Source organism: Melanostigma gelatinosum (assembly GCF_949748355.1).
Source record: "Melanostigma gelatinosum genome assembly, chromosome: 15".
Classification (NCBI taxonomy): domain Eukaryota; kingdom Metazoa; phylum Chordata; class Actinopteri; order Perciformes; family Zoarcidae; genus Melanostigma; species Melanostigma gelatinosum.
Window position 1 is genome coordinate 14,176,578 of NC_136648.1, and position 14,659 is coordinate 14,191,236.

The 14,659-nt window shown below is 42.9% G+C and overlaps 1 protein-coding gene across 1 annotated transcript; it reads left to right on the plus strand.

Moving 5' to 3' along the window:
* Positions 1-146: 146 nt before the first annotated feature.
* On the plus strand, positions 147-13,594 carry stk11 (serine/threonine kinase 11). The gene is made up of 11 exons (XM_079285183.1): positions 147-286; positions 925-1,848; positions 6,011-6,094; positions 6,275-6,364; positions 6,696-6,828; positions 7,200-7,336; positions 8,032-8,159; positions 9,448-9,505; positions 9,658-9,851; positions 11,954-12,206; positions 12,925-13,594. The coding sequence occupies exons 2-10, from the start codon at positions 1,565-1,567 to the stop codon at positions 12,160-12,162; spliced, it is 1,317 nt and encodes a 438-aa protein (XP_079141309.1). The 5' UTR covers positions 147-286; positions 925-1,564; the 3' UTR covers positions 12,163-12,206; positions 12,925-13,594.
* The last annotated feature ends 1,065 nt before the right edge of the window (positions 13,595-14,659 follow it).

The window sequence follows — 14,659 nt, forward strand, 5'->3', positions numbered from 1 at the left end:
GACTTAATCAAATGTAAAAGGCTGAATAGCTTAATATTTAAACTATGTATTGTCGGCACTGGGTGACATTGTTCTCGTTCCTCAGTGTGTGGGAGGAAACGCTTTGATTCATTTGATGCATTAACGTAAGGGCTGTCAGTGCGAGTCGGGGGGGAGGTAAACAAGATGGCGACAACCTGAGTAGCAAGAGTAACACGAAGAGTCTGACATTTTACTGATAGACCCAAGTGAAACATTTGCTTTAACCAGGACTGAATAAAACCTGCAACGATTCATATGGATAAAGGTGAGACCCGTTGTCACAGTAGCTAACTAGTTAGCTCGTTAACTAGCTAGCATGCTAGCAATTTACCTCTGAATCTGAACGGCTCGCTAGACAACGCAACTCCGGTTAGCTCGCGTTAGCGGGATGCATCGGGATCGTTTCTCCGGTAAAGGGACTGGCTTAGCTGTTAGAGCTAATGTTGATTTTGCTATAGGGTCTACATAACGTTAATGCAGTACACACAGATAACCACCCCCGTCCCATACGTCGTCGCTGCTCTATCGGCAAACGAGGTGAAGTTGGCTAACGCTAATCTTGGCAAAGTTAGCTATCGCTAGCTGGTGCTGCATAACCGGCAGGGTTAGCTACAGCTGTGTGACGACGTTTCGGTGTATCCTCCCCGGTTGTCCGTCGTTGGTCCTCATCATCCACGTTAAATCAGTTATTTAAGAGCAGACTTCAGGGTTAAAACCTGCAATGGTCACCAAGGGTGTGTACCTCGATGAACAACGTGAGTGTACGTTGGTGAGCTATTCATTCAAGCAGACGTGCTATGTTAGCTTACCAGCTAGCTAATAGTTAACATTCACTTAAAAGGGCTAACTTAATTCAGCTATGTGTGCATGTTCATTGATGACTAAATGCCCTCTTGTTTTCAGGCACCAGGCAGTAGAAAGCGCGGTGGCATGGAGGACACCTGAGGACGGTTGGACACGTTGGATGGCTCAGTCGACCCCCAGGAGCCGGGCTGACACTGCTGCATGCGTTTGTCTGTAGATCTGAGCTTGGTTCCGGTCCAGCTGTACACACTTATGTATCCTGAGGAAATCTGTGCTCTGAAGCATGGACATTTGACAGAAATGCTGTGCTGCACGGCCTTGAAGCAGGACTGGTCGCCTCTACCTTAGGCTGTATGGTGTTACATTCATAGTTAAGCAGAGAATAGTAACATTTTAGAATCACGATTTTTCAAATTTCTGTTCTACTGCACTTGTCACAGAATACACAGTATAGTACACTAACTTGGCACTGGGCCCAGCATGTTTTTTTCCTCTTCTGTTCGCACCTCTTGAGAGAAAAGAGCCCTAATGTTTACAATTTGGGATTGATCTCCCACCACCCCCTCAACTCTCAGGCGTGATTATTTATGTTGTAAGTCACCTGTATTCCATCTTGTGGAACTAAAACACTCGGCTCCGTGCTTAAAGGTTACCAGTGGATTACTCCCCGGCAGCAATCATAGCTATTTGTGAACAATTTGCGCAGGAGGCTTAAGTTGTGGCTGCCGAACTATCAGTCATGAGTGCAGACGAGCTGCAACATCTTGACTATCTCAATGAAAATGAACTGATGGAAATGGATACGTTCATTCATCGCATTGACTCTACAGAGGTGATCTACCAGCCGAGGAGGAAGAGGGCAAAGCTGATTGGGAAGTACTTGATGGGGGATCTGCTAGGTGAGGGGTCTTATGGCAAGGTGAAAGAGATGCTGGACTCAGAGACTCTTTGTCGCAGGGCTGTCAAAATACTGAAGAAGAAGAAGCTGAGGAGGATTCCCAATGGAGAAGCCAATGTGAAAAAGTGAGTGTTTTTTGGGTTTGTCAAACCTGCTTTCTTTGACCATTTATTACCGTCTTTGCGCTGCACTCTGACACTTTAAGTCATTACACCAGTGGCACTAACTTAGATGATGGGTCTTTTCAGTTCGGGATAGTCCGTCATCCGGACATGCAGTAGCTTTGACTTGACTGGAATTATTGTGCTTAATATGAGTTAATTGATTTAAATCTCCATACTGAAAGTGTAATGACAACATTTAACGGCGTTTCATGCCCGTCCCACTTTATTATCAGTCAATCCCTGCGAACATCCCTTGCATTTCAACCTGCAACATTTCACTTGAAATCTCACTACTGTAGTTTCACTATAAATACCAATATAATACCTTTTCTTTCTTTTTTTACTTCCCTTTCTACAAAAAGCATTTTTCTCATTTAACCAAATAAGCCAAACTTGTTAAATGGATCAGCATTTTACACACTTTTTAAGAATAGTTTACACAACATTTGAAGGTTTCATGTCTTTTGCACGTGTGCTCAGATTCACCTGTTCCACACATGATGTGAAGTTGCACTCAGCACACCCTGAATGCGCTTCTGCACCAATGAAAACTTTGTTGAAAGGCCGACAAAAACCTCATTTAGCTTGTTTTAAAAACTTAGCCTGAATAATAAACAGTTCTAAAGGAATTAAATGATGGTCTAAAGTATAAGATGTTTCAGTTTAAACGTATAACGGTCATAAGTTGACACAGACCAAGACTGCAAAAATCAGCACTGTTACGGTAGTTCAGTTGTAAACATTGCATAGAAAAGAAACGGGGTTGCTGTAATCGAGGTGAAGTAATAAGAAAAACGTGGTTAACACAACGAGACTTTTTCTACAAAAACAGCTGCAGTCTAGTGACAGATTATGTTGCCGTAACCAGATTTCTCTCAATAAGTTGCTTTGTTTGCACATTAATGTAGTCGGTGTTCTTATAAATCATTGCAACTCAAGAAACTAAAAGATTACAGAGAAGAAACAGTCATTTATGTTACCAATACAAACAGTGATGTGTTTATTAACACTAGCAAATGCATCACAATGTATCACTCCATTGATTTTATTATGTTGAGCACAACACAGGAACACAATTTTCTCTTTGTGGCGTCGCTGGTAATATACGGTAAATTAAAATCAGGCGGTTATCAGATTAAATATCTTAAATCGATTTTTTAACTTGTTCTATTTGTTCCAGACTGTCTCTTCTGTCTCAATGCCTCTGTGATTTGGCTGTACCACAAGTTTTAATCACACAGTAGTTCATTAAATATTACTCCAGCCTTTCGCTGCGGGCCTGTGCTAATTATAGAGCAAGCTTTAGAAAACTGTCAAAATGAGTTCACACGGCGAGAAAGAAGAGCTGCAAGATGGCGCGTTTGTAGGCCGCAGTCAAAACGTCAGCAGAAGAGTGACGAACAGCCCATCGTAACGGCTCAGGGAGAACAATTCTGTTAGCAATCTTGTAGCTTATAGTCGGAACTATAACTATACTTCAGTCTGTCACAGAATATCGTGTTAACCATTCTAAGATAAGCAACTTAATGTGAAGAAATACCATATTTCCCCCTCTGTCTGCAGTTAGTTGGGACTGAAAGCAGTCTGTCAGCAGCAGCTGCAGTTCTCCATCAGTGTCCACACTGGATCCTTTCACTCAGAAGCTTTGAGAGCGCTAGCAGCCCGATGGACTTCATGCCTAAAACGGCACTTCAGGTTAAAGTGTGCGACGTGCACACATGAATTGAAGGTGGAGGTTAAAACACACAAAATTCCCAAATGCAAACCCACTGGTGTTTGCGTGATGTGTGAGATAGGGGAGAGCCAAAGCTACACCAAAGTTACTTAAAAACAACTATATTAATGTTCTGGAGGGGCCAACTCTTAAGACCAGGCCTTAGTCAAATCCAGAGTTTTTGGCAGGACATAAAATGACTGTTAAGTCAGTCAGTCCCCATGTTACGTGATGGGTTAAGCAGTTTTGTGAAAAAGTGGTGAAAAACTGTCATGTTTAGATGAGTGATTTAAAAAATGTACAAAAATATGAACACAGTAAACAATTTAATAGGGTAGATACTAGATGGAAAACTACTTAAATTTAAAAACTGGTCCCACTTCCACCTTTGTTGTGTGATCCTGAAGGAGTCCCAAATATTTCTCTTTTAGGACAAAGCTGCAGTGGTTGGCTACATGGTTGTGTCACTCTGTTAGTAAGACCACAGCAGAGTTCTGTCCGTACGTCTTCCAGCCTGAGGAAGCCGGACCCTCCCGTTTGTAAAGGCCGTCAGCGAGCGGTGCCGTAGTTGCTCCCGGTCTCCCGTTCAGCCTCTGCTCAGCATTCCTGTCTGCTGAACACTTCCTGCTTTTTACAGGGTTACCACGGGAATGGGCACGCTCATACCAGCATCGATTGAGTAACGCCACTGCTGTCTCTACGGCAACGCCCCAAAAATGCCATGCCCTTGTTTGGAATGACGCAAATACAGACACGCATACCTTAAACTGGACTCTGACTCTGGACCGGCACACGGTGTAGATGCAGATTTCGATCGTGTGTGTGTGTGTTATATCGCATCGCTGAGTGATGAAATCCTTTCAGCTCTGCAGCCTGCAGGCCTTGAACACACACGAGGTCCGTCAGCACACTTCTGAGCTCAGAGACTGCAGATGGACTGCAGCAGTCACTGCTTTATGATTTGCAAGTAGCGATGCAGTTTGGTTTGCTACATTTCAGGCATGTCGTCTGTGCTTGCTGAACAGAAGCGATGATGTTTTGCTTCAAAAGTATGCGATTCATGCCTTACCATATTTCTTGAACAAAGTTTATTTCAGATTTTATTTTTAACACATGTGGACTTGAAGGTACCCCCCTTCCCCCACCCATGATAACATTTAGAAGATATACAACTTAAACTATGCAAGGATAATCTGTCATTAAATATACAAGTAATATAAAATAATCATTGTTTAAGAAATAAAAAGAACAACCTGCAGTTCAAAAGTCTCGCCCACGATGAGTGAGGAAGTATTTTAGACTCTAATGCCCGTCCATATTTTAATCATCAGTCTGTTGTTAGGTGTGCATGAGTCAGCTGTCTTCTTACCAGTGCAGTGATGCAGCAGCAACAGCTTGTGTGCGTCTGTGCGCAAGCAAGAGGCCGCCTATGCCCAGAATATCCATTTGTCAGTAGTACGATTGTGTAAAAGGCAGAGGACTGACTCGGCTCACAAACCTCAGGGTGATAAAGGACAGAACAGTTTGTGAGATTGTGAAGAAGTAAAAAAAAAAAAGAAGATGAACAGACGATACCTCTGCACTGTTAGGGCTTTATTTAGTATTGGTACAGGTGCTCTCCCTTCATGGCTTTGGCTCACGTCTTTCCAGGAGGGATGGAGAAAATATCTTTATATAAGAATCATTTTATCGCCTACAATTCTAAATATCTTCACAAAGATCAAAAATGTATTCTCTTTCATTTTTGTCAGTGACCGTTGATGTCTTTGACATTGGTTACATAACGGTTGGTTGACACGACTGAAACATATACAGAGAACAGCATCCAGTTTTTATTCAATATTCACTGCTGCTAATTAAAACACATAACTGTCATTCATTTGCGGTAATCTGAACAAAGTACCAGTGAGACAGATTGAATCTAAAACTAATCACCAGATTCCCGTCCCTAATTGTTAGGCAGAGCTCTCGTGTGTGTGTGTGTGTTTTATCTGTCTTTATGAGACCGCTGTAATCGACTGCTGCTACACGCCGACAATATCAAGTCTTGCAGGATCATTCCTGCAATTGTGTTTCCAATGAATCACCCTCTAGGAGAGTCTTCGGTTTCATTTGACTGGATGTCCAAATTTAGTTTCTCGTCACTGAATCGCAATTTATTTGAATTACAAAACGGCAACTACTGCATTGTGAAATGATCCGAGTTGCCATCAATTCTCGTCTCTGCTCAATATGCAGTATATAGCTGCTCGGTATGCTTCGGTAAAGTGAATGAGTGTGGTTGTGCTGATGTATGGCAGCTGGCGTTTATCCTACGTTCTCCGCAGACAAGCGGCAGTATTAGATTATACAACACTTCCTGTACGTTGCCTAATTGATCTTTTTTTTTGTTGTTTTGTATGTTTACAGGGAGATTCAGCTGCTAAGAAGACTCCAACACAAGAATGTGATTCAGTTGGTGGATGTGCTCTACAATGAAGAGAAGCAGAAAATATATCCTTACGTTGTGAATGAGTTGATTGATTTTAGATGTTAGATTTTAATGTTGCTGTTCCTGAGGGTTGTTTCTATGCCTAAATATTTCCATTTGTTACGTATTGTCTTTATGATGGGCTCATTATATTAAAGGATGTGTTTGTTTGCTCTGGTAAATCCCCTTGACTCCTGACTCACGTATATGGTGATGGAGTATTGCGTTTGTGGGATGCAAGAAATGCTGGACAGCGTGCCAGAAAAAAGGTTGCCAGTGTCTCAAGCTCACGGGTAAGAGTCTGTTTTTCTCTCCCCCTTCTCTGCTCCCTCTCTCCCCTTTTCTCTTAGCCTCTCTGTTATATTTAGAACAAGCCTCTCTGCAGCCATTGCTCCGGGCCTAAGTTTAGACTGCAGGGCCTCTGCTATTAAAATAACTGACCATGGATTGTGTGAATGTGTTGTCACTTCTGGAAAGCCACTGACGCCAAAGTACAAAGTGATGAATGTTCATGTGACCACAGTGATGAATTGTTTGATATGCCAATTGTTTCAACTTGCAGTATGAAATACTTCCAGTCTTTAATTGAATCTGTCAACACCCTCGGTTTCTTTTTTTCTCCAGGTACTTTTGCAAACTCTTAGATGGCCTCGAATATTTGCACAGCCAGGGAATAGTTCACAAAGACATTAAACCAGGAAATCTGCTGCTGACCACAGACGGAGGGCTTAAAATCTCCGACCTGGGAGTAGCAGAGGTGAGCTTTGTGCTGCAGCATTGTGTTGTTTACCATCCTGGGGGAAGGATTGTTGTTGTTTTTCACCATAACTACCAGATCAAGCATCTTCTAATTCCACATATTTTTAATTCCCACATATTCTAGCTAATCAGTAATGATGCTGCCAGCTCCTATAAACACAAATACAAAAGTGCTGTTGATAGTAGGGACGGGGTGATTCGTCAACATAATCGTCAAACCCTCTATCTCAAAATGTTATCACTACTGATTCTACTGTGGATTGTGTTGCTTACGAAGGAAATGGCAACAAGTTATTGAGTTATTTCATAATTCCTATTCAAACACTAAACTCAGATTCTCACGAATCTTATTCGCTCTATATCTTTCAGGCCCTTCACCCATTTGCGGAGGACGACACGTGTCGCACCAGTCAGGGCTCACCGGCCTTTCAGCCTCCAGAGATTGCAAATGGACTGGACACCTTTTCAGGGTTTAAAGTGGACATTTGGTCCGCTGGAGTAACACTGTGAGTAGTCAGAGCCTCAGGCTGCTCGAGTCCTCAAAGGATGCCTTCAATTTCATCAAATAGAGACAGAAGATCTGCTAAGTTGTCTTAATACCCGACAACGGTCATGGAAAAATGCTTCTGCAAAGTGTAGGATTTAAGGATTGAATAGACACACTGCCTACAAGCTGCGGAGAGGATGAGGAGTAAGGAGTATACGGACATCTCATAGTAAAGAAAACGCTGTGATTACAATGTACTTCAGTGTGGTTCTGTTCGACTTTAAAGAACAGTCAAAAATAACTCCAGAGAGGTCGAAACTGACGTAATATGTTCGTCAACAACCTTTTTTTGATGAGATAAAAGTTTACTAAAACAGCAAAATTATTGGATTTGGCTCGACTAGGTAGAATAAGATGTTCAATATAATCTGACAGTTGACCCAGGACTAAGATGAAGACTAACGACATTTAGAGAGAGAACATTTTGAAAAGCAATGACTAAAATGACTTTTCGTCATCTAAAACATTTTCAGTTGTCTATGACTAAAACTATGAAAGATAGAAATGACTAACGTGACTAAAACTAAATAGCATTTTTGTCATAAGAGAGAGACAAAATTTGAAATAGCTGCCAAAATACAAACGCTGGTGACGACTCTTAACAGTGTCAGTTTGTGAAACACTGACGGTGTTTTCTGACTCCTTCTCCTTCAGATACAACATCACAACCAGTCTGTATCCGTTTGAGGGAGACAACATCTATAAGCTATTTGAGAACATTGGAAAAGGAGACTTCACTGTTCCCGAGGAATGTGGACCCCTCCTGTCAGACCTGCTGCAAGGTGAGTGTTTTAAAGAGATGATGTTTTTACCCATGAGGCCAAATCATACTTTCTCGTCAAGGTGAAAGGATTAATCCATCCAGTGCAGTATTTCTTGTCCCTGCGGTCGATGACTCTTGTCATGCATCCTCAGGCAACACCATGCGTTTATATCAACATAGCAGTGGAAGTGCTTTGCTCCAAGTATGTTTTTCGATATTTGTGTAGCATTGCAGAAGAAAGTGTCGACTGGAAGTAAAAGCTTTGAAATGGAATCGGTCCGGTTTGTCCAGTAGGTGGTGCTGTGACTCTGAAAGTCACGATGACTTCTCAGCATGCGAGGCTTCCTCCAAACTGTAGAAAAGCCTCCCGCTGTTGACGTAGTTTCCATTGATGTGGAGCCAGCAGCGGAATACTAAACATTTCATCGTCAGGCGTTGCGTTTCCCGATTGGAATGCTGCAACGCTTCTGCCCCTTGTACAAACAAACAGAAAAAAGAGTCAAGTCGTGAAATGTACAATCGGCTGAACGGATGTAAATCCATGAAGAATGTTGGGAAGATTATGTCTGCACCAACTAATGAAACAGTGACGCTGAATGCCTGGTGTTCCAGCCTTGATCCATCTAATCTTGTTGTTTTACTGTACTTGAACTGTCTCTTAACCGTGAACAGGAAAAAATAAGAACGGCCACATTCTGGTGCCGTTATAACTCTGAGCGCCTGCGTCCCCCATTTTGTGTGTGTGCGTGACGTCTGTGTGTGTGTGTGATGACTCAGCACCTGGGAGATAGTCGGTCCATAATTACACCGTCTAAAATAAGCCCAGTGCCACAAAAGGTGTCCTTCAGCAGGCGCAGCACTACTATCAGCACTGTGCACGCTGCCCCCTTCGCTGCCTGCTGGCAGACAATCACATTATTAGGTCTGGATAGACCCGCATCACTGCTGCCTTATCACACTGACGTTCTGCTGCTCCCACAGATTCAGTCCACATTATGATAATTAAGGGACAAGCTCTTCATTAGATGGCTACAGCTGTAATGCTCCTCATGTTGATGTTTCCTTACTGTACCTCATTGACTCCTTAAGCTCTGCAGGATGCCTCGACACACGGTGATGAATGAGACGATTGTGTGCATTAATTAATGTTCCTTGAATGAGTTTTCCATCCGTCTGCTGTTAGCTCGCTCCTCGCTGCGGTGGCCTCCCACCAGTTTTATGTTAATACAGTTAACAGAACGGTAAAGAGGAGAAATTGTTCAGGATTGTTGTGATTCAATTCACCTTTTCGAATGTTTGTTTTCCAGGGATGCTTGAGTATGACCCTGCGAAGAGGTTTTCCATACAGAACATAAGGCAACACAAGTGAGTGATAAAAGTATTCTGCGTTTATCGTGTATCCCATGTAAAAATAATAAAGTGCAGATTAAAAAGCGGTGTGAGAAGTGTTTAGAAAGCGTAGTTGAAGTCGGAGCTGTCATTTACACGTCCATCTCCTCCCTGCCTGTCCCTTCTAGCTGGGTGCGTAAGAAACACCCTCCGTCTGAGCCCCCTGTGCCCATCCCTGCCAACGCAGAGAGCAGGGATCCTTGGCGGAGTATGACGGTGGTGCCCTACCTGGAGGATCTCCATGGCTACACCGAGGAGGACGACGACGAGCTGTGCGATGGAGAGGATGAGATCATATACACTCAGGACTTCACAGTGCCAGGTAAGTGTGAGCTCAGACTATTCTTATTATTATTATTATTATTATTAATCATTATGTGCTTTTACTTCTTGATTTAAATATATGTTGGTTTTTGTGCGTTGTGAAAGCATCAGTGGTTAGTGAATGTCCTTTGTGTTGTTTTGGTTCGTCGTCTATTCTCTCTGTTTTGACTTGGAGAAGATTATAAAACATCTGTTGTCTCATTGTCAGCTACTTCCTCCTTTTCATGACCACACTGAATCTTTCTTCTTAGAAATGCGTTGCGTTACACTTACACCGAACCACTTCCTTGTGTCAAAGATGTGGTTACAAGTTCAGACTTTCATCAACTTCTAACATTAAACTGTGGCCTGTGACTTAAAGCCAATAAAAGCATTCTTGATGCGCTTCACTGTAACGTGAAAGGCAGTAACAGGAATTGTTCAGGTTATATTCACGCCATGCTTACACTGCTTTTACTCTCATTTCGGGAGTCTTTCCTCCATTACTGCTCATACTCTTTTGTTTTAGTGGCTGAAAAAAAAATGTAACCGTTTGGTTGTGTAATCAGAGTTCTAGGCATGACGGACATAAACTGATCCTTAAATATGTATTTTAAAATGTCCAACGTAATTCAACACCACCTTGTATAAGGCTGCCTATTACATCACTTATCACTAGAAACGCAATCAGGTAAACTAAGGCTGACCAGAAATTTCCCTTATTCTGTCGCCTGATGATAAAACTGAATTATCGTTTAATTTCACTTCATTAATCCTGACATTTTGGTCACATTTGGCAGTTTTCTGTTTGAAGTTCTGTTTTCTGACATCCTGATCCAGACGTTATCTTTGTCAGTTGACACTGAAGCTGCCGTAGCAGCTGCCAGGATCATCCAACTTAACATTTTCCACATAGATCAAAGATCTAATTATAGAATTATGTTGTTTTAGTATTATTGTATGTGGACTAAGATTAGCTTAAATGTCTCATCCATGCTAGTTGTAGTTTTTCTTTCCGTATTTCTCATGAATGTAGGTCGATAGCCAGCTTCACGTACGTAGGAAGAGCTTTAACCCACCTACTGAGCTCTGATTGGTTGACAGTTTACCAGCGAGGAATGAGTAAACAAGGCTTAGCTGTGGGCGTAGATCCAGAGTCCTGTTTGGAAAAAGATACATTTCATGTCAATATTGTTTATTTTCAGAAAATGGTGTTTCCTTTAGTGAACTGTGTGTACAAACGTTCTCGGTGTTTACTGACTTTGGGGTGAATAGATGACGGCATCTTTTATAATGGATTTAATTTGTTTCGCCGCTCTTCTTTTATCTTTATCTCCCAGAATTCAGAGCAGTTATCCGTTGCCAGGCAACAGTCGGTAATAATACCTGCAGTAGTTGTGTCGGGGACCTGGAGGTGGTGCTCCGCATGAAAACACAAGCAGAGCTGCACATTGTGAATGAAGTGATCTAAAAATAGTGCAGTTGAAATGGTTTTGGTGTGAGAGTATGAATGGTTGCTCAAGGTTCACTCCCACACGCGCTCAGATGAACGAAATAAAAGAGTCGACGGTAAATTAAACAGTAAGACCCAATGTTTCTCTTAAGCAGGAGCTACATCTCCCTGCTTTTATTATTCTCCTCTGTGTTACACTTCTCTGTGGGACGTTATTGAAGAGTTTCTCATGTACCTGGCTGCACACACACATAAAAATGCACCGATCGATCGGCCATGTATCGGTGAAAATCTAAATCTGCAGGTCAGAGATTTAAATTGCACTCGTATCTCCACCCAGACACAGGCGCACCTCTGCACCTGAATTTTAAAGATCACATTAAGGTTAGGGCCTATTTTTCACTTGGCTGATTTCCTGTTGTCGTGACCTGACATTTTACTAGTGCTGCTGACAAATTAGCTTTTTAAAGGTCCCATTTAAACAACTAAATTTGTTAACAGCTTTTACAGCAGCAGCTCTGTTGTAATTTCCATCCGTGTGATCACTCACAGTTTTCCACACTCGTGCTATTACGTCACGCTTGCCGAATGATGCGGCGGTCGAGACGGCACTTTGTTTGAAACTGTGATGGATTTGTTCTGAGCCTGCTGTGCGTGTACTTTTTTAGGACAAGTGGCCGAAGAAGATCTGGATCAGGGGCACGAAGACTACAGTCCAGCTCTAGCCAAGCCAGTTTGTGTGAACGGGACAGACGGGGGGTCTCTGAATAGCAAGGCCAAAGCCGAACGCCGATCCTCCTCTTCATCCAACCCCTCACGTAAAGGAGTCTCCACAGCCAGCAAGATCCGCAAGCTCTCCACCTGCAAACAGCAATGACACTCCTCCCCCCCCCCCCCCTTTCCTCGGCAACAACCCGCCTGGTGAGTGTGTAGACTCTGAACAAAAGCTCTGAATTGTGTTCAGAGGACATCTTCCATACAGTAGACAGAGGAGAAAGATTGAGATAAACGCCTACGCCGCACAGATGAAAAGATGGGAGGGACGAGATAAGAAGAGACGGAGACGTAGAGATGAGTATCTGTGGAAGAGGGAATCAGGGAGGAGAGAGTGTGTGTTGATATTCAGAGAGCACTGCCTCTGACTCACCGCCTCTCCCCAGGAGGTTTCCTATACAGTCACAAACTAGATCTGGACTTGTCCGGTCTTGGGGCGTAATTTTTCTTTTCTCCGTCATGATTAATCTCGACGATAACCTTCCAGGGGTTCGTCAGTGGCCCTCATTCAGGAGAAGAAGTGGGACCGATTTGTGCTGCAAGCGTACACACCAAATTAATAGGTTGAGCTCCTCTCTTTCCAGTTACCACCCACAGCGTGCTCTTTCAGTCTGTAGCGCATACAAACCAGTCACAGTGTGAGGCTGTTTGTCATGAGCTCAGTGCAGAGGAGCGGCTGTGTGTTCAGGCGATGACTCACCCTGGATGAGAGAGAAAGTGGGCTGTCGGATGTTTGTATCTCTTTCTCACCCAGTGGCTGAGTCTGTCCATGTTAACAAAGTATAGGTGCTACGTTAACGAATGAGATCAACTTAAAATACAACCACACCGGACGTCTTGTTATATTCTGTCCTCTGTGTCTCAGGTTGGTCTGTCCCCGTCCTTCTGTGTCCGGAGTCTTCACGGTTGTGAGAGAAACCTGCTGACGTTAATGCCCCCATACCTCCTTGGACCACTGGCCTGCAGAGTCTTTAGAAGATGCGGTATGAGCAGGACAGCATGAAATGTTCATTTTGCTCTGAGACTGAGGCACTGGCTGTGAAGATGTTTTGGTTTTTTTCCTTTCAACTCTTGTCATCCACTTCTGTCATCTAGTCAATTTCCCCTCGTCACCCGGTTAGGAGGGTCAAGTGTTGCACCGGATGTTACAAACACCATCACCCCTGTACCCCACCCATCTAACCCCCCCCCCCCTCCCTCTGTTTCTATTACTACTTTTTGTTTTTACAGAACCCTAATGGCAGTTTTTAAGACGCATTGTGAAGTGTAAAAAATTAAAAGAGGAAAAAAAAAGATTCAAGTTATGAATAATTCTATATTTAAATCTATAATGAGAATAATTATAATAGTACTCTACTACCACAAACTGCATGCTGTACAGAGCTGGGAAAAGGGAAAGTGCTGAAGACTGAAGCTTTGAGATCCCCCGCTGACCTGTTTCCATTTAGGTTCTTTTCTTTTTCTTCTTTTTTCCAATGAATATTTTTTAATTATTATTTATATAAAATATGTCCCAAACAGGCTATGTTGTTGGATGATCCTTTGTCCTGTTTTTATTATTTTTTTACCTGCCCTTAACACGGTTATTATTTGACGGGAATGCTACTCTGGTCTTACTCTGATGTCTGCAGCTAGTTTGTAGTCAGATCGTAGAGTATCGGGCCGATGCGGCTGCAGGCGGTATGCCGTCACAATCACCCAGTCGCCTGTTTTTCGGCGATGCTGCTCTTTATTGTGTCGATCACATCAGCGGGGGAGCCCCGCCCCACTCTTACGCAGCCGAGGCCCATCGTCAGCCCCTCGCTGGGAATAGATCAGAGAGCAGGTGAGTCATTACTCTGAGGGAGGGAGAGAGCAGCGCTTCCCACGTCAGCAAGGTCGACGCAGAGATCCTCTGTTCAACCAAACGCACGAGGAAGGATGAAGAGATGTCTCGCGTTTACAGGCTGAATAATATCCCAGCGGTATGATTAGTGTGTCAGGACACCTTCTGTTTCAAACAGTACATCAGCTGACATGAAATATGTTACAACAGCATAAAACCACGGGTTGCGTATATAGTCCGGTTTTTATTCACAAAAAAATGTTTCGGTCCAAAATGAATAAGGGCCTCAGTTGGTCCCACACGGTCTAGCGTTTGTCAAGGCTGCGAGACATTTAAATTTTCTGCACTACGCATTTACAATAAAACGGATGGTCCACCATGATTGAGGACAAAGACATGAATTTTATAATATACAGGTGTTCTAGATCCAACCCACGTCTGTGAAAGGAAAAGGGACACGCGCTATCTGCCATTGCAGTTTCCCAGGTGACATCACGCATAACGTGCAGCAATTGTTCTCATGTTTGAAGAAATGCAGTTTGACATGAATGCTTAACAAATTATGTTACAACCATACTGGCACACAGAGTGGAGTCCTGTGATTTTAACCTGTAAACACGGAGGATATCTGCAAAGTATTACTTTAAGGATTGGGCTGCAAATATTTTCATTTTTTTTTTCATTTTTTTTTCAATGCCAACAAATAAACAAAACCAACAAGGTGTCAGTTTGTCTCTTCATACTTTCTGACTTCCCCAGCCCCATGTGGTTCTCA

What these genes read in the sequence shown, in the direction of transcription:
- stk11 (XM_079285183.1), top strand. Translation starts at nt 1,565, where the DNA reads ATGAGTGCAGACGAGCTGCAACATCTTGACTATCTCAATGAAAATGAA. An exon ending in AATGAAGAGAAGCAGAAAAT is followed by an intron (nt 6,095 to 6,274) that starts ATATCCTTACGT and finishes CTCCTGACTCAC; the next exon opens with GTATATGGTGATGGAGTATT. An exon ending in CCTGTCAGACCTGCTGCAAG is followed by an intron (nt 8,160 to 9,447) that starts GTGAGTGTTTTA and finishes TTTGTTTTCCAG; the next exon opens with GGATGCTTGAGTATGACCCT.